Below are 24,924 nucleotides of genomic sequence, written 5' to 3'. Positions count from 1 at the left end.
CGAAGACTCGTTTTGATTGATTGGTTGATTGATTTTAACGTCCCTTTCAGCAGCGAGGCTATATGAGTCGTGGACCTACTGATTAACGTGGAATCCGAACCACATGAGCTCCCGCCGGGAATCGAACCCGGGTCTCTCACACCTACGAGGACTCGTTATCATTGTGTCCGGGCCCAACTCCATTCATTTGAAACCCTGAACATGTTCAATTTTACAGAAACTTACCACATTAGCCATCCTTCTCAAGTGCAATATCAAAGCATGCAATTTGCAAATTACTTTGCAAGATTTTATATTCTGGCATGACAACTTGAAAGCATTATTTTATGTTATGGTTAGTATGCTCTTAATATTGTGTTTCTTGTGTGTTCTCAGGAATTTCGTTTTACCCTCAAGAATCTCAGGAAGCATTTGTTAAATTATTTTGTGTAATAAACACGAAGTTTTTCAATAAAAGTGCAATATATTCCGATTGTTCATCTATTAATGTATTTCTCAGTATAAAAAAATATGCGTCGTATCTTTCATACAAGAGAGGATTACCATCGTCACAAACTGTCGTATCTTTTTCCCGCCAAATTTTCCACAAGCTTTTACAGGCAAATTCCATAAAACTTTCTACACTGATTTCTTACGATTTAAGTTATAACTTGGTAAATTTTCTCTCCTTTCGGTAAAATAGACTTTGAGTTATGGCTGTTCAAAGTTGTGTAAAAACCTAAAAATCGCTCTCCTGAAAAGTTTAGAAAACTGAGATACGACAGTTTGTGACGCTGTCGACGAAATATTCTGCAACAAAAGAAAATGGCTTGTTATCGTTTGGCAGCAAACCACTCATGCGCAGACTGAGGGTGTCACTGTGTACAAGTTTACGTACAGTCCACTCAGTGGCAGAACATAGCAGACAAAATAACCTGGTATTTCATATTAGGAACGTATTCCATATATGGTGCACCCACCCTATATATATATATATATATATATATATATATATATATATAACAGATATAGGGATGTAGTTTGGAGGGAACATTAGCGTATCGTCTCTTAAAGTTTTCACAGGAATGGCAATCTCCTATTCTGTCAAAGGGAAACGCTTAAATTGTATATCATAAGTAGTGAACTTGACAGAAATTCTGATGAAAGCAGACATAGTTTAGGTGCATCCAATCATTTTCTGCATCCAATCATTTTCCAAAATATATATAAACACACTATGAATAAAAAGAATATAACATGATCAATGAGTGCAAGACAGTGATGTATTACCCTCCCACGTAACCGTTGACTGGAGAAACTCCAAAGTGTTACGATCATTTGAATAAACTTAGACCCGGGTTCAATCACAAACAATGAAGTATGTGTTAATATATATTCAACATTAATAGGCTTATAGTCTTCATGTGATAGATATGATTGATGTGCGAGAGACGGGAGTCTGTTAAGCCTCTGATACTAATTATTTGTGGAAATTTAATACAAAGTTTACTTAGAAAGATTGCACTGTTCTAATATCATAAAGGAACAAACTGATACTTAAGGAAGTTATACATCTTGTTCCTTTGTAGAATAGGAAAAGTTGTCAAGGCCCTTCCAGAGAGGAGGAGGAACGAAAGGGAGGTAGAACAAGTAAGAAGAGACCGTATCAACAATGATCCTATGGTGTACGAAGAAGCAAGAGGAAGAAAAAAAAAGAGGCGTGTCAATCAGCTAAAATTAAAAGTCACAACTGATTTAAAGTCACAAAGAGAAAAAGGACTCGTAGAAAGAAATGGAGGCAGTACAGTCGAAAGCATTGTGATCATACTAAAGCCATATCCAAGTTTCGTATTGACAATCCATTGTCAATCTCGGATAATGAAGTGGTTCGAATGGGACATGAGATTCCTCTTAGTGTGGACTTGGCTCAAGTTTCAGTACAGAAGCAAAAGGTTGACCATCCGACAAGACTTCATGAAACATTGTCGATTCATGTTATCCTTTCGAACGCGATGCACCCGAAATCTCTGAGAAAGTTTGGAAGAGTTCCTCTGAAGGAAAATCTCAAAATTTCAGGGAAGCAGCTGGAAGAATAGGACAGATTCCTTTATCAGCAAGCACTATTGAATCTACAGAACTGTTTTTCACAAAGCTCCTCAAGGTTAATACAAAGATGTTGATGAAGCTAGGCTCGCCCATCGCCATTTTGCAACAACTTATCATCAAGAATCGAGACTTGTTGCATCTTCTTTCTCTTAACATCAGCTTTCATACGATAATCAACTTGAACCCCTTTCCCATTTCAACATTTTAACCTGGAGCCATTGTGGGACCCTGAGAGGGGCTCTGGAACATTCTTTTACCTTGAAACATTATATTTTTGCAATGACATATCCGTGTTTTTGGTTTTACACCGTTTCAGATTCATACGAGTGGCCATAGACTTTGTAATGAAGGTTGTGTTGATATTTTGACTCATCACTATTTCGCACAGGCTTATCGTAGAGAGTCGTGACTTGATTTATCTTCTTTCACTTAACACCAACTTTCATACGATATGCACATTGACCTCCCTTTCTATTTAAAAATTTTGAGTTGGATCCAGTCTGGAACCCTGCGGGGGACCCTGGGACTATTTATTTTATTTTGATACGTTATACTTTTGAAATGAAGAAAGACATGCTTTTCTGTTTTCATATCTTTCTCACCGTTTCAGATTTTTCGGGGTTGCAACGTACTTTATGGACACGCTTAAAGATTATAATAAAAGTGCTGCTCCCAAGCTGAATACATGAGACCTCCCCAATTTTGGTAAACAGTTTTGATCTTACCTTGATCCAAGCTTTCAGAAAATACATACATCATCCCCAATTTGTGGGTTCAGGTTTAAGTACATTCCTAGTAAGAGGAAAATGAACGCTGCTAAAAATCCTAACTCTATGAGGTTTTTAAGAAATAGAGTAAGCTGATTTAAAGATAGTAAATAAATACACTCAAAGGCAAATACTTACCCAAGACTGCTATTCTCATTTCCTGTATTTGAAGTTTCACCTTTTCAGGGTCTTCACCCAACTCATCCTGGGCCTGTTGCATAAGATGCTCTGAAGTGTCATATTCATATTTTTTACACGAGAAATGACTGGTCATAATTCAGCAATGTTTCTCTGCTTGAGCCTAAGTCTAAAATACGAAAAATACACTTCACTTACTGGACAAGCAATCTAATCATGTTAGTAAACACAATTTTTTCAGCAATTATACGCTGATTAATTATATTGTTCTCAGGTACATATCTGTTTTCACACATTTCTTGTATGTTTTCATGTACACAAAATAAAAATAATCTTTGTTGTAACAAAGTACATATAGGAAAGATTTTTGTAGGAAAGATTTTTAATTACCGTACTCATTTCCTGTGCTTTATTCCACATCAATGATTATACTTACGATAACAGTCTTCTATCAAATATTATGTATTTTACTAATTTATAATGGATAATTTTATACTCATTAATATGGTGAATTTTTATATTGGTTATCAGGTTCTTTTTCTCCTATATTATTTGGCCATTAGAAAGTATTTTTTTACACTGGAATCTTCAATGGAACTTTTCTATTTAGGTAAACCTAATGATAACGTCTAACCTTTGCCTTTCCATTCAGATGTTGAAATGATTATATCTAGCTATTCACAGCATACTCGCAGTTGACAATATGACTCCTGGTGCACAATAAAATAACAGTAATATGATACATCTCTTTTCTCATTTGTTTCATTCTAAACATAAGCAATAAATGTATTGTCTTTATCGGCAGGTATGTGTGTCTGTGTGTGTGTGTGTGTGTGTGTGTTTGTGCATTCCAAGCGTGTCATGAAATCATACCAATAATATGACCACAATGCTCAATAAAACTTCATTGTATCAATCTTGCTAGGAAAAACAGTATCCAACAAAGAAACTGTTACAGTAACATATTGTGCCATATATCTAGGGCGTAGTATAGATGGAGGAAAAAAATAAAAATAAACCACAAGAAAATCCTGGTGATGTTCAGTGAAAGCAATCCTTTAAGAAGTGAAATGACAATCAGGGGTAAAAGGCTTTTTATACATTCAATTTCAACTACAGGAGTGGAGATATTAACAATAAAAATCAATCATTATGCAAAAGCTGTTGTGAAAATAACAGAAAATCTGTACAAGGCGAATAAAAATAATTCAGCAGAGATGACATCAGAGTGTAAAGGATGTACAATTGGAGTAAGGCTTCACAATCAACACTTAAGTGCAAAGGGTTAATACTATGAAACATATCTGAAAGTCTTCAGCAGATCACTTTCGTTAATTTCTAGTGATACTTTCAAATACGTAAACTCAAGAAAATATCTGCTGAGAATACGAAATAGAAAACTCGCGGTAATTGAAATTACACCGTTGCTTACTGCTGCAAATTCTTCTACAATTGGTGAGTAGTCCTCATATGATAGTAAAGTCTACATAAATAGTGTCGCAAGAACTTATAGATTATACGTTTACTTCATTTTATTATTTGCTTATTTCATCTTTCGATTAATTTTGCTCGCAATGAAAAAATAGTGAAAGGTATGCTTATATATACATATACATATATATATATATATATATATATATATATATATGTTTGTATGTATGTATGTATAAAATTAAAAGTGAACATTTAGAGAGTAGCTGTCTTGCTTTTATAATAAAAATTATTTGAATACATATGATATCATTTAAAAAAAAACAAAAGTTATGTGCAATTATCTATAGTTAAAAGATTATATATATATATATATATATATATATATATATATAAAATTAAATATTTCAGTCCTACATACCACGATTATGTCCTGTAGGATAGAGAAGACAGATTATCGAAAGTAAATGAATATGAAGAGAATTGATGTAACGTATATGAGGAAACAAAAGAATCCTGAGAAAACTCAATAGCACGATGTTGTCCACCACAAACTTGTCTGGGATGAAACCAGCAACCACTTGCACTAGAGATGAGCGCTCTATCACTGAGCCACCCTATCAAGGATATAGTATAAACCATACATCTCTCAAAATCTCATTCAAGTTTGATCAACGTTTTAAGTAGACCTAGACCTTTTTACTGTAAATTTTAAATATTATGAGGTACAGTAATATGTTTGTGTGTGTGTGTGTGTGTGTGTGTAATACAATTCATGGAGATTCATGTTTGGGTTCTATACTTTATAAACGACCAGTATAAAGTGTACATCTCCATCAGGATGTCATTTCATTTTGCCAAAATTTCACATGCAAGTACATATTACAAGCTTAGAGCAGAAATAAAATATTACACTAATTCGGTTCCGAAGTATGAGGACAAAATTCAAGTTTTGTAGTCGTCTCATACATTTATCCTATTCGTATATAGACGTTCCTACGGGATTGCTAGGGAACTCATAATAGTTAGTAGTCATTAGGTAACGGAATTCCTCGAGGACAGTGAAATGTTCTTATCAAGTCTCATTGAATTTAAAATAAATTTGCTTCGAGTATCATTGTATAATTAAAGAAACATATTAACTATTGAACAAAACTTGAAAAACTTTGAACTACAATATAGTGCAATATGAACTATGGAATAGGTAACTCAAAATAGCTGCTATATGTACAGGGTGGTCCGGAAGTGGGCGTACCCTTCCACAGACTATAATGACATGAACACAATATAGTATGATATACTGTTGACAAGTTCAGCTTATTCATAAATACAACAATAAAATATATTAATGTAGATGAATAATTTACCAGGTGCTGAAGTGGTTCCTGATGGATCTTCATAATTCTTGACATCCCTGATAGAATACGGATAATCACATATTTACGCGTTTGTATTTTCTCATGGATGACAGGTACTTCATTTCTTTAAATGAACGAATACAATATTTTAAATCATGAATGGAAAATTTTCTTTCATAACCAGATTAGAAATGAATGAGTCATTTATTTAGTTACTGCAGTTACAGAAGTAGAGAAAATTAAACACTACAAGAACTGAAGAATTCTTTCTAAAATGTCAGGGAAATGGCCTTGGGCAACTCTCACAAGTAGGTGGACATTGCACGAATACAAACAATGATGCAACTGTGTTGATTGTAAGATGAAATTACAAATCAGGAAATTGCAGTCGATAGTTTCAGAACTGCCAGTTACGTGTATATGAAATCGTTTAATACCAGTAGTTTCTAAATTAATAAGAAATATGGACTGAGAACGTCTCATGAGACACTTAATGGTGTTAAACTATGCCAAGGACAAGCTGAAAATGTCAAATTATGTTTCTTATATTCTGATAATAAGTGCTGAACATCTCAGTCGTGTATTGATAATTCTTGTAATAAAGATTCACGCTAATAGATGTCACTACCTGCGCTATCATTTGTCTGCCTGACACTAATAACTATCGTTACTGTGCTATTAGATGTTAAAAACCGAAAACTGTTAGTTTTTCTTGAGAGCAAAAACTGTTATCACTGACATTAGTTAAAGGGAAATTCATTTTTACTTAGCGGAGTATTTAATGTAACAATAGGAGGTACACTTGTGGTGGGATTAAATGAACGTTCCAACTTCTGATGCGGTTTGCACCAGGTCCATATCCACGGGGGGCTAGGGGACCGGGCCGGGCCCCTCTAAATTTTTACTGGCTCCCTAAAATGTTCAATGTAGGCTTCAATGTAGCAAATGAACTCTAATATGGTGATGACCTCTAATATGGCAGGATCGGGCCCTCCTAATTTCTACCGGGACCCCTACACTTTTAGGCTGGCTACGGGCCTGGTGTGTACTATATCATCATCATCATATGTATTCTGCTTAGCCAACGTCCCAACCAGTTTCTCTTCCTCTACTCAATAACATCTAAAATTGTTCTTTTCTCCCACACAATTTCTAACAACTTCTCATTAGTTTTCCGCTAGAGCCAGCTAATTCTCTCATTCTTCTCTACATCTACATTTCGTAAGCTTCCAGTCGTTTGTCACCATGTTTTCGTAATGTCCATGTTTCTGACTCACACAGTACAACACTCCTCACGAAACATTTTATGAAGCATTTAGTTGCACTATAGGTCTAGTGTTTATATTATGTCAATCATCTGTATGTTAGCAATGACCAGGGCTATTACATGTAACGCACGTACTTTGTTGACAAAAATAATAAACTAGATATCGTTGACCTACTATTTCAGTAAATGAAGGAACTGCTTTATCTAAGTGTATGTAAACCAAGATTCCACCCTATGCATACTCAGTATTGATCATTAGTTTATAAAATTCATTTTTTATGTTTCTGATGCTACCACGTAATATCAAAACTTTTGAAGTACTTCATCATGCTTCAATTTACTATGTACTAGGGACAATTTGAGTAAGAGAAGAGGTTTATCTACAAGTTCCACATTCAGTTCATACATGCCAATTTCATCAGTATATCGTAAACCATTACTAGTATCCCGAACAATCTGTTCACACAATAGCTAGGATATTAACAAATACACAATGTCTGTAATTACCGGTATATAACTGAATATTCGCAAGTAGGTCATTAGTAAACTTGAAATTGTCGAATATAAAGTCATGTACAGGTATTTTATAAGTAATTATAAGGTTTAGCACATTAGTGAAGTTCGCATGTAATGTATTAACTCAATCTTACTACCCTTGGAACTGCCGAAAACACGTAGAAAATACAAATAACTTTTGAGAGATATATATTTTTTTAACTTTTGAGTAAACTGGAAAAAAAGTTCAAAATTCCCATGCAGTGCAATGCAATGCCGCATACCAACCAAACCTTCTCCCCCACGTGCAGGTACATTTCCGAACTTTAAATACCTGCATACTGTTCTGTGATCCGATCCCAACCCATTCCACCTAACAACTCAGTTTCGATGGAGATGACATTTACTATTATCTTCCCTCAACTTGCTCAGTGTAAATATACGTTACATGTAATCTCTTTATTTCAAAGAGAAAATGAAAAGAAATCGTTGAGTTTTACGTCCCACGGTTATGCCGGTTAGGCTAAAGGGGACGGTGATTATGAGAAATGAATGAAATGGTGGAATGAAGAAAGTGGGAGGAAACGGGAGAACCCTGAGAAAACCCACGCACACGGTGTTTGTCCACCACAAAGTTCACATAGCGGGGGCTGGAATCGAACCCGGGACCCCAAGCACCAGACGTGAACGCTCTACCACTGAGCCACCGCGGCCCCTTTTATTTTAAAGAGAATTTACAGTACAAAACAAATTAACATTTCCGTCGAGGCTACACTGATAGCTTCGTCATGATAAGACCAAAAAATGGCGAAATGAAATGTTGCATAACTTAATTACGAACTTCTATGGTACCAGCTTCTATTCGCCATCAAACATGCAACAAAGTTTTTGTTTCTTAGATTTAAGTTAATAATCGTATTTCATCGTGTATTCGTGTTTTGTATGAAATGAACTTAGCATGTGTTGGATTTTTTTGTTCTGTGATATTATAATCATATTGTTAGAATAATTCAATACGGCGTAGGGGAAAATTAGTTCAAAATAACTAAATCAATTTATTTATTCATATTAGACAAGATAATTTGTGTTTCATGGTGTTAACTATTGTATGTTAGAACGTTGGACATAATACTTTACTCCAAAAGTTATGAAAAACATAATAACAGTTCGTAGCTACTACATAAATTAAATTTTGCTCATACGAGAGATTTCAATGCCAGCAGATTGATAGAAGTGGGATATGATTTGCTCAGACAAAATGAAGACTTTGGGGCAAAAACAGGTTAAATCCATAAAATGAAAATGTAAAGGAGGTAGCTTCACAACGGTTTCCACTCATCCGATTTTCTTCAAACTTGGCACATATATAGTAAACCGAAAATAAATCGACACATATTTTTTGTTTCTTTCGGAAAATAGGTTAAGGGAACATAGGCCCTCTTGACTCAAAAATGGGCCATCTTGATTAAAAGGGCCACATTAAAGAAATGAAACTCTGCCAATGCAAAGATGACTTCAAAGTAGGAAATACGGGTTTTGTCGTTTTTGCGAGAAAAGAGTTTAAGGGGGCAATGTCTCCCTTCGAAATGACAAAGGACCCGCACAATCTTTACGGAAATTAGATTTCGGCGGAATTGCTTAAAGTCATGATATGTTGTAGATATTGTGTACCTGAGAAAAAGTCTCAATGGGCACAACCGAAAATCACTGACCATTTGGCCACTACAGGGCCACATTTTGAAAACAGTCGAAGATAGTGATATTCTGGATTTCGATGAAAATGACTGAAACTGTGATATATTGTAGATATTGTGATAGTGAAAAAAAGCCTCAATAGGCCCAGCCACCAATCACTGACCGTTTGACCACTACAGGGCCACATTTTTATAAACAGCGGAAGGTAACGGTATTCTGGATTTCGGTAAAAATGAATGAAACCGTGATGTGTTATAGATATTCTGATTCTGAGACCGTTTGGCCACTATACGGCCACGCTTTTACAGGACGGAAAGGGATTTCAAGAAAATCGTAGACCTTTACGTTGACAGCCCTAGTACCTCTTGTGATTGTCACAAGGACATAAACTATACCTCGTTTTAAAGGTTATGGAACGTAGATTCCAACGTGCTAATTTTTTGCCCCTCATGCTAAACTTGTAGAAAAACAAGACGACGAAAGTTTTGAAGAAAATCAGATATTTTGTTTTAGAAAATTTGTCAAAAGCTGGCAACACTTTTACTTGTCGTACGCAGGAAAAATATTTTCACGTGTACGCTAGTCATTGGGTACAACCATGCAAAAAGTGAAGGGCGAAAGTTCAATACCAAGTGAGAAAAAATTCCGAATATGTTTTCTACGAGAATCACCCTGTACATATTTTTCGAAATATTTTGGTCTACCCTGACGTCCCTAATTGGCACAGGGATATAAGACATACCTCATTTGAAAGCTTGTGAGACACAGATTTCAACGAGGTAACTTCTGTTCCCCTCGTGTCCAACCCGTAAAAGAAGTTGAAAAAGAAATTTTAAAAAATTGAAATAAAAAATACATTTTCCCGAAGTTGGCAGGGGGCCGCGGTGGCTCAGTGGTAGAGCGTTCACCTCTATTGCTTGGGGTCCCGGGTTCGATCCCAGCCCCCGCCATGTGAACTTTGTGGTGGACAAACACCGTGTGCGTGGGTTTTCTCGGGGTTCTCCCGTTTCCTCTCACTTTCTTCATTCCACCATTTCATTCATTACTCATCATCTCCGAGGGGGGCGCGGTGGCTCAGTGGTAGAGCGTTCACCTCTGGTGCTTGGGGTCCCGGGTTCGATTCCAGCCTCCGCCAAGTGAACTTTGTGGTGGACAAATACCGTGCTCGTGGGTTTTCTCGGGGTTCTCCCGTTTCCTCCCACTTTCTTCTTTCCACCATTTCACTCGTCTCTCATAATCACCGTCTCCTTTAGCCTAACCGGCATAACCGTGGGACGTAAAACTCAAAGATTTCATTCATTTATTCCGGAGTTGGCAACACTGTTTTGTCGTTCGCAAGAATGACCATAGACATTATATCATTAGTTAGTATTTTTATTTATCTTTACTGATACCACCTTTATGCTTGTAGCTCCTTTGGAGGGAGAGTCTCCCTCCCCCAAATGCTGAGGGGGAGGAGAAACTTGTACATCCAACTTCTCCCCCTACCCTTCCGCTGCTAGACTCCCGATGTAGACGAAATGCACACCTTTGGAAAGTTTGATCCTTCCTAAAGAGATAGACGCCTAAATCATCTCTTTAGGTTAATTAGGAGCGAAGTGATGGAGGTCTAAACTGCTGGATCAACTCTTGAGTCGTTCGTCCTGTAAAGGTTAAATGAGCAGAACGTAACGGTATTATGGATTTCGGTGTAATTGCTTGAAACTGTTATATGTTGCTGACCGTTTTACCACTACAGACTGTATTCTAAATTTCGGTTGAATTGCTTCAAGCCATAATATGTTGTTAATATTGGATCCTGAGAAAAGTTTCAATGGGCACAACCACCCATCACTGACCGTTTGACCACTTAAGGACCACGTTTTTTGACAACAGCAGAAGGTAGGTCTGGATTTCGGTGGAATTGGTTGAAACCGTCATATAGTGTAATATTGTGATCCTGAAAAAACGTCTCAATGGACACAACTACAAATCACTCACCATTTGGAAACTACAGGACCACATTTCTTAAAACAGCAGAAGGTAAGGATATTCTGGAACTTTGATGGAATTGTATGAAGCCACGAAAAGTCCTATCCAACAACCCGGAAAAGGTATGGGGAGAGTAGCGTGTAACATCATTTAAGCATAGAAAACATTCAGACGTTCATCTTGAGGGACAAAAGAAAACCCTGGAAAGCACTAGACAATTTTTCTCAGGATCATGACATCTACAACGTATCACAGTTTCATTCATTTTCACCGTAATCAAAAATATCGTTATACCCGGCTATTTTCAAAAATCTGGACCTGTAATGGCCATACGGTCAACAATTGATGGTTGTCTCCAATACGACTTTCTCTCACGATGAGAAGATCTACAACATATCACAAATTTCCTCATTCTTACAGAAATCCAGAACATCGTTATATTTGGCTGTTTTGAAGAAATTAATCCTTTGGTGACCAAACGATTAGTGACTTCTGCTTGTGTCCATTAAGACTTTTTCTCAGGATGTCAACAAAAAGTGACCTCATACCGGCCAAACGGTCAGTAATTGGTGGTTTTGTCCATTAAGACGTTTTCTCAGGGTCATAATATCTACAACATATCACAGTTTCAGTCATTTTAATCGAAATGCAGAATATCACTATCTTCGGCTGCTTTCGAAAAAGTGGCTCTGTAGTGACCAAACGGTCAGTAATTGGTGGTTATGTCCGTTAAGATTTTTTTCAGGATCAAAATATCTAAACTCTTTCCAGCCTTAGAACAAAGTAGACGTAAACAAAGCGAAATATATTACTCCGCGGCTCACACGTGCTTCGGCAGCCAGAGACGTTAACAGCAAGATCGTCTGCTAGGTTACTGTCGTCACATAATTTCAACAATGTTAAGGCTATAGTTGGTTGGTAAATAATTAACGCACTGACATTATATTGGAAATATGTATTTTCTTAAATCCTTATATAAACGAGCTTACCGCTGTTCCTGTGTCCTCTTTTGTGTTTTATAACACGAGACGAAAATGGATTATTGTCACATATCGTCGCCACGAAATTCTGCATTCTGCTATAATTTTAAATGAGTGGAGTAGGCGCGCGAACGCATATGCATGCTCAGTAAATACTATATGTCCAAATACGCGTGAGGTTGAAATAAAGCTACATCTGTTGTTAAATATTATATATATTGCGTTTATTATCACAAAATGCAGGATAAATTCAGATATCTTTATTTGAAATTATTATTTTAGTAGGGATTATATTGCGGTAGGATACTAGCGCAGTGAGTCCAACAACCAATGACTGGTCATCAACCCACTGGTAGTCAGGTGGGTTTGTTTACATCTACTTTTTTCTAAGGCTGGAAAGAGTATACAACATATCACAGTTTCAATCATTTTCACAAAATCCAGAATATCGTAATCTTCGGCTGCTTTCAAAACAGTGGCCCTGTAGTTGCCAAACTGTCAGTGATTGGTGGTTATGTCTGTTAAAAATTTTTTTCAGGATCAAAATATCTACAATATGTCACGGTTTCAGTCATTTTTACTGAAATCCAAAATATCGTTATCCTCGGCTGTTTTCAAAAAAGTGGCCCTGTAGTGGCCAAACGGTCAGTGATTTTTCGTTGTGCCCATCGAGACTTTTTCTCAGGTACACAATATCTACAACATATCACGATTTTAAACAATTCCACCGAAATATAATTTTCGTAAAGATTGTGCGGGTCCTTTGTCATTTCGAAGGGAGACATTGCCCCCTTAAACTCTTTTCTCGCAAAAACGACAAAACCCGTATTTCCTACTTTGAAGTCATCTTTGCATCGGCAGAGTTTCGTTTCTTTAATGTGGCCCTTTTAATCAAGAGGGCCCATTTTTGAGTCAAGAGGGCCTATGTTCCCTTAACCTATTTTCCGAAAGAAACAAAACATATGTGTCGATTTACTTTCGGTTTACTATATATGTGCCAAGTTTGAAGAAAATCGGATGAGTGGAAACCGTTGTGAAGCTACCTCCTTTACATTTTCATTTTTTGGATTTAACCTGTTTTTGCCCCAAAGTCTTCAAATTTTCAAAGGGGTGGTACCTACGTATATATTTGGGTACTACCTATTTTCAGCCAAGCTCTGTAGTAGACGTAATCCATGTGATGAATGTTACGTGTACTTGAAGCCACTGAAACAATTAAACGAAATAGCATCCCAGTTTCAATTTTCAATATTATACAGAGTGGAACATTATCGTTTACCCGTTTTGAAAATTGCATACTCGTCCCTACAGACAATGCAACTCCAGGTATTTTATTTTATCTATTTTGATATACTTTCCATTCATATAAAGGTAACCAAGAAAGTTCTATCGCTTTTTCACCTATCACCTTCGAACATCGATTTGTCAACTAAGACGTATCTGGAAGATCAAAAATAGTCCCCATCAGCATCGACGACCTTCTGCCAACGTTCTGGAAGGTCATCGATTTCACGGGTAGAACTTGGTAGGCCGTGAAGCGAAGAAGGTATCAAGTACATTTTACACCTCTACTAGGGATTTTATTGAACACAGCTGAACAGCTGACAGTACGCCGTTGTATTATTGCTCTGACTACCTGGTAGCAGTTCCCGATGCATGATGCCACGAACAGTCCACCAAACACACAAGACGACCTTCTTCTGGTCCAGTGCTGGTTTCGGCTGTTTTGGAACCGATTCATGGGATGCTAACAATGATGATGGCGCCGTGGATCTTGGTACAGAACGCACTTCTCATCACATGTCAACACCCAGTCCAGAAGTGGCTCCTTCCTCAGACGAGACAGCAAAGAAACACATGTGTATGCTCGCGTTGCCTTCTAGCCCGGAGCCAAACCATGTGGAACCCATCAACCCAACTTCTAGTGCTTCCCAAGTTGATGAAGGTGCTGCCGAAGGTTTCTCCTTTCACACTGAATTGTAGTCCCAGTTCCTCTCACGTCTTGCCACTGTTCGCCTCAATTCCTGTCTGAAAATCTTCATTTTGCACATGCGTTGGTCTTCCGGCACATGGTGCGTCTTCAAGTTAATCCTTAACCTTATTAATCATCTCTGCACTGTTCGCGTAGTCACGACACCCTCCCCAAAGACCTAGCATATCTTCCGCTCCGCTGCAGCGGCGTATGACCCCAGTTTGAACTCGTACAGCATACAACCCCTTATGACGCTTGTGTAGAGGTACCATCTTCTTTCTCTCCTTACGCAAACTCCCGGTGTTATTGAACTGCCACAGTCAGGTAGTATGTTAGATATCTCCATTCGCATTCAACTCAGGTCTGAGGGCCAACTGAACACAGACCTCCACAAAAAGGGACAGAACTTTCTTGGTTACCTATATATGTCGATGGATAGATAGATAGATAAAAGATACCACTTCTTCCCCCCCTTCCTCTTAAATTGATTTTTTTTTTTTTTTTTTTTTTTTAAGAAACGCTGAGTGACTGTCCGTTTATTTTAATGAAGAATTAATATACTAAATTTCATCTTCCTAAGTTCACGGCATCGTAAAATACTCCATTTTTTGCAAACGTTTTTACACCCGCTCTTCTTTAGGATTCACATTTTAATCAAACTAACATGAAAAACAAAACGAGTTTAGGCCATGATCCATTGGGGTAACAACAATCATCAAAATCAATACAGCGATCTAGGAGGAGTTCACAGTCAAACATTTTATATAAATAGGAGATGTCCCCTTGTATTCATTAAAGCGATAATTTTCAAAAATGCTGAGACACGAGTCCACTTGTTTCAAATGGAGAATTTATATACCAAGTTTCATTTTTCTAATTCGTTAGGATTGTGAGATACTCAAAATAATTTTCATACATTTTACCTCCCACTCCTTGCTCCTTCCTTACGATATGCTTTTTAATTAAGTAATATGTCTAAAACATAAGCTAGGAGAGAGTCAAATCAGGTATCAAAAATGAAGATTACAGGGGAAAAATAAGCTAGTCAGTTTTCTATAATTTTACACAATTGTTCTGTTTTCCACTGATTTACCTACTTCTTTTCCTGTTGGCAGACTCTTTACCATTATATTTCTTAGTGACTAACTTCTTCTTACTGTGAGATTTAGTCCATGGAAACTATACCTTTCAGGTTACATTATTCTGCTGTTAACAGGATTTTCGATAATTTCTTTACTTACCTCCTTTTTCTCTATAGTCTTCAAATTATAGGAATCGGTCTAGTAATCTAGAAGCAGTTGGAGAACAAACATACATATACACATACTATATGTATATGTATATAGGGGTCTACATTTATGTACTCGTGTTTGAAATATATGTACAGAAGATATAGCAAAAAAGAATTGTTTTAAAAACAATTAGAATAAAAGAAGAATGAAAGTGGTAAAAAGAACTATATATTGAACTATAATTTGAAATAAAAGGTAGTATGAAACCTGAGTATGGTATGATTTCACTATTTCACAAGCGAGAAGCATCAATAATAATCATAAAGCTTAAAACAAACAGGAAATTACTTATGGGGTCGCTGGCAAGAGAATGTGATAAAAAAGGGTCGTGATATAAAATAGGTTGAGAAACACTGACACATACTAATAGTTTTAAATTGGTAAATTGCTTGAACCTCATAGAACAGATAGCGACGTCTATTAGCTTGAGTGATTATTATTAGGATTAACGTGATCTACGCCCTGAGACGTTTGTTGTTTGTCATTCGGATTACCTGTTATACAGGGTGGCCCAAAAGTAAGTACACACCCATGCATTGATCGAGTATAACATTCTAGCTGATAGGTTTATTTGCTTCAGTTGTTCCGAGCTTAAGGTATAAGTGAAAACACATTAAGAACAAATAATAAAGAAACTGAGTCTACCTGATGGATAACAATAAGAAATTATATAAAAAGCAATATGTTGATCAATACGGGACCGTAACCCTATTTTTGGGTCACCCTGTATTTGAGATATAGATAATACATATGATAGACGAGATGAGAATCTTTATATAGAATCCAGGACCTTTTTCAGTGAATTTTTTCTGCTAAGTTCATTCCGAAGTTCATTATAAAATGAAAAGTTTAAATTCATAGCGAATAGAAGTGAAAGCTCTGAGTAACGAGCAGTGATGGGACAAGATTATTTGTTCGTAAATGAGAAGTGTTCGTTACAAAGAAAATGAAATATTTCAGTTTAACGTTGCTTAAGGCTAAGAGAGACGGATGATTATGGCAAATGGACGATAATGGAAAAACTGGTGGAGAATGTAAGAGGAAATGTGAGTACCCTGAGAAAACCCACGGACACAATATTGTCCACCACAAACTTACTTGGCCGAACCACTGATCCCACGTGCCACTGATAACCACTCTACCACTGACCGAACGTACCATCCGTTATAAAGACTATATGAATTTAGATTAGTCACAGCTTACGTTGTAATTGTATGTATTAAATACGTTCGTTATAAATGTAAATATAGCCTATTATAGAAATAGATACTGTACTTAGTGTTCAAATTACTGGTGGGGTGCTGACTGCCACAGGTGCTGACTGCCACAGCCAATTATGGGTGCTGATTGCCACGAATGGCGCTGATTGCCAATAGCAAGGTGCTGACTGCCACGATGGCGTGCTGACTGCCACGAGCCTGAGAGAAAGTTGCTAGACGTAACATTACCAGACGCCAAGAAGCATGAAAGAAACTAGATGATCCTTAGGATCGTGTTGTTCAGACCAACACCTAACAAAGGTAAACAGGTCTATGTATGTACACTCATGTCCAAAATTGTCACATGATTATAAATATGTTGTTTTAGTAATATAATTTGATAATGAATTCGCCCGTTATTTCTTATAATGTTAGTATGTGTATAATCGGCAAAGACAAGTATGTGGTAAATTTCATGTCAAAAGAGCAGTAAATAAGAACAATAAAACGAAAATAAAATTTTCTTGTCCATTTAGTTACATTTTATTTTCCTCATTCTGATTTTCGTATTTATAATTCTTTTCCTATGAAATTTATCACAAATATAAATTTCCTGATTATACACATAATATAAGTATTAAAAGTACTCTGCAAAATTATCAAATTATATTCTTACAAGAAGACAGTTATAGATATGCGACAATAATTTTGGACATGAGTGTACTTTCAGTTTTGTCAGGGAGCGGTGCGTACAAAATTGGTACGATTTATGTGTTCTCCCTTGAACTCCCTATTTCAGCATGATCTGTGTACAGCTGCGCAAATTGTTTCGAGCAGCTCTTGAAAGTTCCATCAAAAAAGCACTGCTGCTGTAACTCACAAGGGAAGTTCAGGAGAAAGCACTCGCCTGCAGGGAAACTAAGCATGTCATTTGAAGTCCCAATTCATGCTGGTTATAACAAGCTAATAAAATTCCTGTACGGTTGTGAACGGTTCGAGATATTCAACTTGGAAGTTTATATGAGAAAATGAGGATATACGCATTTATACGCGTTAAGTACAACATAATTAGTAACGAATATTGACATACGAATTGAAAGTTATCGGAAGTAACAGAAAAAAAGTGTTTCGCAATAACTAACGGGTTTGTTAGATACAATTAGTCATAACATTGTTCACAATAATCATAGGTTAGAGATGAAAATTGATCACTGTTGTTCTTCTGTTTTATGAAGAAATGACGCAGGCAAAATACTCCCTTGCACCATGAACATTTTATATGTGCAATTGTGTTGCATCCGTCAAGAGAACAGTTCGCAGAACCAAAGCAAAAAGCAAATTCGACAAGTGACTCAAAAGTTATAGGCCTATAATTTGTTCGTAACCTGCCTTGCAGAACGCAAACTGAAACAATCCAATGTATCGCGGTGATCGGAAGTGATTCGTATGGACACGAACTTTATTTGATTGTTTCGTTGGTACATTATAACGTCCAGATGAAGAAGATTCATACTATGTACAAATCTCCTGCCATAATCTTTGATTGATCGGAATCAAAACACATCAAATGGTTGCACAAATCGTGTGCAATTCTTTGGTATCTTCTCAACCATTAGGTCTTTGCCATCCGTCATGCAACTTGTAATGGACAATTTGTCTGTGAATGGACCCCAGTGATCAAGCAATAGCAAGTTCAAACCATCAGGCTTCGCCATGGGTGAGAATACTTAACGCATTGAAACGTGCATCCACTCATTTTCTCATATAAATTTCCAAGCTGAATATCTCGAACAGTTTTCAACGTACAGGAGTTTTATTACCTGTTGTAATCAGCATGAATTGGTCCTTCAAATGGCATGTTTATTTCTCTGCAGGCGAATGCTTCTCCCAAACTTCCCTTGTCAGCTGGCTTCAGACCATCATATCCATTAAATAATACAATAAAACAATTAATATAAACAATGAAATGTGCAAATTGTACATATAACAGAAAAGACAATCCCTTTATAAACATCCAAGTATATGTCGTTCCACTTAGTGAGCAACTTTGTAACTTATAGGATGCCACATAGATTTGCTGTGATGATTACTAAATTAATTAATAATCATAAATTTAGTATGAGGGATTAATTCCTCTCTTTCGAAATACAGTTTCTCCTAGGCTCGTGGCAGCCAGCACGCCGTCGTGGCAGTCAGCACCTACATATTTGCAATCTGCGACAGTCGTGGCAGTCAGCACCAATAATTGGCTGTGGCAGTCAGCACCTATCCAAATTACTGGGGAGATGATGGGGAAATCCACCTCTAAAAAGAAACAAGAATCTTGATTTGATTTGATTTTCAGTGTAGTGTCCCTTTTACCAGCGAGACTATATGAGACATAGACTTACATTTTAACGTGGGCTCCGAACCGCATGAACTCCCACCGGCAATTGAAGCCGGGTCTCCTACCTCAAAGGCGCCTATATAATCGCTTAGCCACGAGGAAGTTGAATACAATTATCGTTAGAGGACGTGTTTGTGTAAGTGTACTCTGAAAGATATAAAGTTTGTAGGATAATTTTCTTCTCAACTAGAAGCTAAATCTCTATAAAAGTCTCTAAGTTGTTTAAAAACTATGCTGAAAGTAAAAGCAACCCATTAAGAATATGCAATATCATTATTAAATAATGAAAATATAGACCAATCATGACAGTTTGGGGATTTCCTGAGGAAAAGTCTGTAGTAGTTGTCTGCGTTGTATGTAATTCTGCGGATACCGGTTTCTGATTGAAACTTGGTTGTAATTCGTGGATTAATTGAAGAAATCAATTAAAGATTTTTTCTCGAATTGCAAAAAGTACATATTTTCTGTGCTAAACACTTGAATTGAGAATAATTATCTTGCTCTTTATGAAAAGGTTACTAAAACATCAGAGGGGAAAGGGACTGTCCGTCTCCGTAGCTGAGAGTGTCCATACAAGAGGAGGTTCTCTCCCATAATAATACATATATTTTTGCCGGGACACAAAAAAAAAAAAAAAAAAAATGTCTGTATTACGTGTTTGCTACTGAAAGTTGTCCGTTAAAGGAGGTTTCACTGTATCTATTAGTAGTATCATTAAAGTGATACTGAATTTTATAAATGCTGCCACCCTGGATGCTAAAATACATTCATTGTAAGGAAAGCTAGAACTATAACACTACGAAACTTACCTTGCTTTATTTCAGGGTTTGCATAGTGCAACATATTCAGGCGTTTAAAAATTAACGTAGGTTATCAAATAGGGTGTACTGCTTTTTTTCGGTAGCAATTGGGTGGATATAGGAAACTGAGGTCATTTTGGTTTCAGCCTTTCTAGTCAGTGGAATCATTTGGGCAGTGGCGGAGCGAAGAGAGGGCCTGGGGGGGCAGGCACCCTTGCTGAAAATCTTGGCCCCCCCTAGTGGCCCCCGCACACAGGGTGATACTGCTATAGGTCGACAAACAGTGAGTTGATAGTAGCCACAAGTGAAACTACTACCGAAACATCTCTCGACAACAGTTACCAACTGCAGAATACCGTATGTCGCAATAGTCTGCGTTCCGAGAAAAAATCTCCAGGCTCGTTTTTGTTTGCAGTATAGCAAGATCTAATTCATTGAAATCTGTAAGGTGCATGCATTGATCTCACCATCTGAACGTTTCTTTTAACCTTTGTCCGTTATCTGGCTATCTTCTTTGTTATTGATTAAAAAAAACAGAAAAAAGGCAAAATCAGTCGTCATTCTCATTCGTTTCGATGTTGAAAGTCATACTAAAATAAGAGACGCTTACTTACAAATAGTATGCACTGCAGTAAAACATTACACTCATGTTGGACGAAAGATGTCTTCGTACACTAAGTAATTAATTTCCATCGATTCTGGCGACATAGAACAAATGATAGCATCCATTAAATAATTTGGTATTATTATTATTATCAAATAATATCGAGCCGTCTAGTTTAATATACAATAAAAGAAGAGAGCAGAAGTTTTTATTATTTCTGTCATTCTCTCTGCGGTTCGAGAAAATTAAGATACTGAATACTACCAACACCTGCTATATATGTTACTGATACTGGTTCTCCTTCTCGACTACCTTCTGGTCTTGTCTCCAGTACATCTAGTTTCCTAACGCTCTTGGCCGTGGTAACTAAGTAGAAACCTTCTGATGCGATATTAATAAGCGATACTACTGATGTCCAAGGAAAACGAAGTCAGTGCTTGGTGAACCTATACACTAACTAAAGCCTGGGGAAATGAGACTAACAAAAATCACTAATTCTTTATAAATAAATCGTTCAGAAGTATTTTCTTTTAGATTTTAACTGTAGCTTAACCCCAAAACTGCTACTACTAGAGAAATTCCAAAATTTATCACAGAGCCAGTGCTACAATCTCCTGATTACTCACCATCAGGTAAGATACCGCGATGATACAACTTGGTCGCGGCAGTAAAAGTGGTAGTCATTCCCATGACCAGATTGTATCATCCTGTTACCTGATGTTTAGTAATCAGAGATATATCAGGAGTTTGTGACTGGCCCACAGATATTCCATTCAGTAAGTTCAGTCAGTGAATAGCAAATTTTGTAGCAGATTTATATTTGTTCTTCGCCAAAATATGCATTTCTGAGAAAATTAAGCATTAAGCATTTCTGAGAAAATTAAATTGTAGGAATTATGCAGAACAGTAAATCAGTGGTGACGTGAATTTTCAACAGGATATACTAATTAATGCCCCTCCCTCAAAATTAATCTCAAGACTTACAATATTAATTTAGCATCGACTACAGAGTAGTAGCGTTATTTCAACTACATTTGAATTTATTTTAAAGCTTTGAAACACCCACGACTCAGAGGATAGAAATAAGGAAAATGAGTCAATAGGGCCATAAAAATTTCCCTTGTGACACCGAGGAAGATTCTTGGTAATCTCCTCAGTTGAAATATTTATCCACGAGGGATCAATCACACCATCTTAAGCTGATGTTCTACTGGTGAGCTTTGGCCATTCGATGTTTGTGTGAAGTGTTTGTGTATTTAAATTCACGTCAAATTATAAAAAATAGTGAGGGTAAACAAACAAACGAAAGAAAAAGGCCACGTATACTTCTTTTGCTGTAAGAAGTCCCGATTGAAATATCTGTTCTAACACTATTTGATATTAGGGAAAGAAAAACAAATTTCCTCTTTTTGCTTCAAAGAGTGCTCATTTCATCATTTTAATAAAGTAAAGGCACATACATTACTCAGTTTTAGAGATCAAGGGTAAAAGTAACCACAAATAATTGAACTAGGGACAGATAAAAACAAGATGCTGCAACCGGGGCCGTTGCCCCAGGCGCCAACAAACTATGTGTGTTTATTGGTGTAGATGTAGATGAAAGGGATACTAATCGCAAAATTTGCCCCGGGCACAAAATGATTAGTTTCGTCACTGATAAGGCTATCATATTTTTACAGTGTGAAATCGGGATGTTTTTCTGAAATATTAAGAATACATGATAATTATTGGCAGTTTACTTTAAAGTGAAACATAAGCCTCAAGAGCAAGGCTTATAATTAAAAGTGGGCAGGAACGGCAAATCAGTGTCATGTTAGAGTTCAGTTCCTAATTCTGTGCAACGTTTGTCTCGTAAGCACTTTTGTCATTATTATTATTATTATTATTATTATTATTATTATTATTATTATTATTATTATTATTATTATTATTATTATTATTATTATTATTATTATTACAGTTTATCTACCAAACAACTATTTATATTATTATGCGCTATTAAACCAACTCTGGAACTTGTAATATTTATTTACTTCGATCATTCCAACCGGCAAATAAGTGTGATCTGTATGAGAGGGAGTGTTTTTGGGCTGGTAAAATTTGGGATGACTGCTGCCATGCTGTAACTTTGAGCTTCGCCTTATCTCAAGCAGATGCAGACATGTCGAAAGGTTTGATTCTTGTACATTCACTAATTCAAACGCTGTCGAAGATGAGGTCTGGAGAATATGACTCTCAACGAACAACATTCGAACAAATGTATCAAGAATATTTGTGGATATGCAAAGAAAATGGTCTTTAAATTCCAGAGCCGGAAACAGATAGAATATAGGGGATCCTCCTGGAAACGAACTAGACATTCACCATCGAAATATCACAAATTCATTTTGGATAAATTTATTCCTTCATTGGAGGCAGAAAACGAATTTTCTAAAGATAATATTCCAACAGACATTTTTCTGCCTACTATTGAAAAGGCAAAAACTGAGATGGAAAAATCCTTTGGATCATGCAGCAAAATCATTAGATCAATCACCACTCTACATCCAAAAGGTGAAAACTTCCTAAATTACAACATTGTGGAGCATATGGCTCAGCATTATGGAAGTGATCTGGAAATATTCAAGTGTGAACTCAAAATCCTCCCAAACACAATTAAGTTGTATGAAGACGCGAGAAAACCAAGTTGATTTTTTGATGAATTTCGTTGACCTTTGCGTCTACAAAAACGCATTTTTAGAAACCTACAAGCTAGATATCATCCCTGTCACTATATCAGTTTCTAATTCTACATGTGATAGGCCATTTTCATGTTTGAAAAGATTAAAGACATATAGGCAATTCAATGACTGATGATAGGTTGAAAAACTTAGGATTACTTTATAGTGAAGAAAATTGCTAAATCGTTAGATCTAGAAGTTGTTGATAAGTTTGCTGCTGCCCACAAGAATAGAAAGATCCTCTTTTAAGTAGAGGCATGAAACTATAAGTTATTTTCTTGACCTGTAAAAGTGTATTTCTCTGCTTCCACTTATATCAACTAGCCACACATATTTTAAAGGCAGCGATTGAATAACTACTTACATTAGAAATCAATTGTATTAATGTATCCTAGTTGTTTGACGTAGTAAATTCTTACATTTTCACCGTAAAAGAATAAAATCATGGACAACAAAGATGAAAACATTCACCATCTTGAACACACACACACATATACATATATATGAGTGTGTATGTAATTATGTATGTAAATAAAATTTTTCATTCATTGGAGATGGCCCCCTCAAAATTTTCTTGGGCCCTTCATTGTCCCCCCCCTGAAAAAATTCTAGCTACGCTACTGCATTTGGGTTAGAAGAAACGGTTGCCCCTCTCAATTTAGGATTTCTATACATTTGAGGCAATGTAATAATGCACCTAAGGAAAACGTGAAACTTTACTACCCCGAATCAAAACTGAAATGGCGCTGCTGCTCCTGGTCTCTGTCTAAAGCACTTGAAACGTAATTATGTTATTTTCACGACATTAACTTCCGTAAATAACTTCCATAGCTGAAGGACAATAGAAAAACGCACGTCAAAATTATATATAAAACATGACAACCAATAATTGATCCTACCATCTAGCAATCTACAGTCTATTGTGATGTTAGTTTGAATGAACAAAGACATTTGTTAGTAATCATAAAGAATTAAAGAAAAAAATACCTGAAAATATTGTATTTACTTGTATAACGATCTGCTTGTCATTGTGCACTGAACTTCATTCTGTAGTTCAGTCCGGACATGCACTGACCTCTCTTATCTCTCTCTCGTGACTTTGGTTAAGCAAGATCAAGGATATAACTTCATTGAATGTAAAAGGAAGATAATATGATACTGAATTCCTGCATGCATTCAGTATAGAAATACTTGGATTACATAGCACGGTATTTGTCAATAATATCATTTGATCAAAAGCCTATTCTCAATATGTTATTTAATATATTTTATCATTATTTATAATAAGAAAATGATTTCAAGCGAAACGAAAGTCGGAAGTCACAGAGACATACGATATGGTACAGGCACGCATTCAGAATTTTTTATTGGGAGGGCTCCAAAGTTTTTTAAGAGTCCAATACTACAAAACATTACATCTATATAGTAATGTACCGATGTTATTCTACACTTGAAAACACGATAAGTAGTTGTTATGTATATCCACCTATATTCTCAGAAAAATATAGAATTAGATTATTTTTATAAGGAAGAAAAGAGCACAAATGAATTGTAGAATTAAATCTTTATGCTGCATCAATTTCTCTGCTAAGTAAGTATATTTTTTTATTAAAAAGTGTGCAAATGTATGTCGAGTTACAAGTTTGCAGGGTCCAGACCCAGTGCGCTCTCGTGTGGGTGCGCCCTGATACACGAGGCTAGAGGAGGCAAGGAAGGCTGGCACCCCGCGATTGCCCTCCTGACATGTTGTATTATAATGCAGAT

At 36.4% G+C, this 24,924-nt stretch overlaps 1 protein-coding gene across 1 annotated transcript in view; it reads right to left on the bottom strand.

Moving 5' to 3' along the window:
• The window catches only part of LOC145693291 (alpha-tocopherol transfer protein-like), a 63,960-nt gene extending 39,679 nt beyond the window's left edge, over positions 1–24,281 (bottom strand). Inside the window, exons 1-2 of the mRNA XM_081769143.1 lie at positions 24,148–24,281; positions 2,991–3,159 (exon numbers count right to left, since the gene is read on the bottom strand). Coding sequence (XP_081625269.1) covers positions 2,991–3,126 — 136 coding nt within the window. The 5' untranslated portion in view covers positions 3,127–3,159; positions 24,148–24,281. The remainder of the gene's footprint in view (positions 1–2,990; positions 3,160–24,147) is intronic.
• Between the last annotated feature and the right edge of the window lie 643 nt (positions 24,282–24,924).

The sequence above is a fragment of the Thermobia domestica genome, chromosome 8, assembly GCF_964235325.1.
Source record: "Thermobia domestica chromosome 8, izTheDome1.hap1.1, whole genome shotgun sequence".
In the NCBI taxonomy this organism is placed as follows: Eukaryota; Metazoa; Arthropoda; class Insecta; order Zygentoma; family Lepismatidae; genus Thermobia; species Thermobia domestica.
Note: the sequence above shows the minus strand (reverse complement) of the source record. Positions and strands in the feature narration are given on the sequence as shown.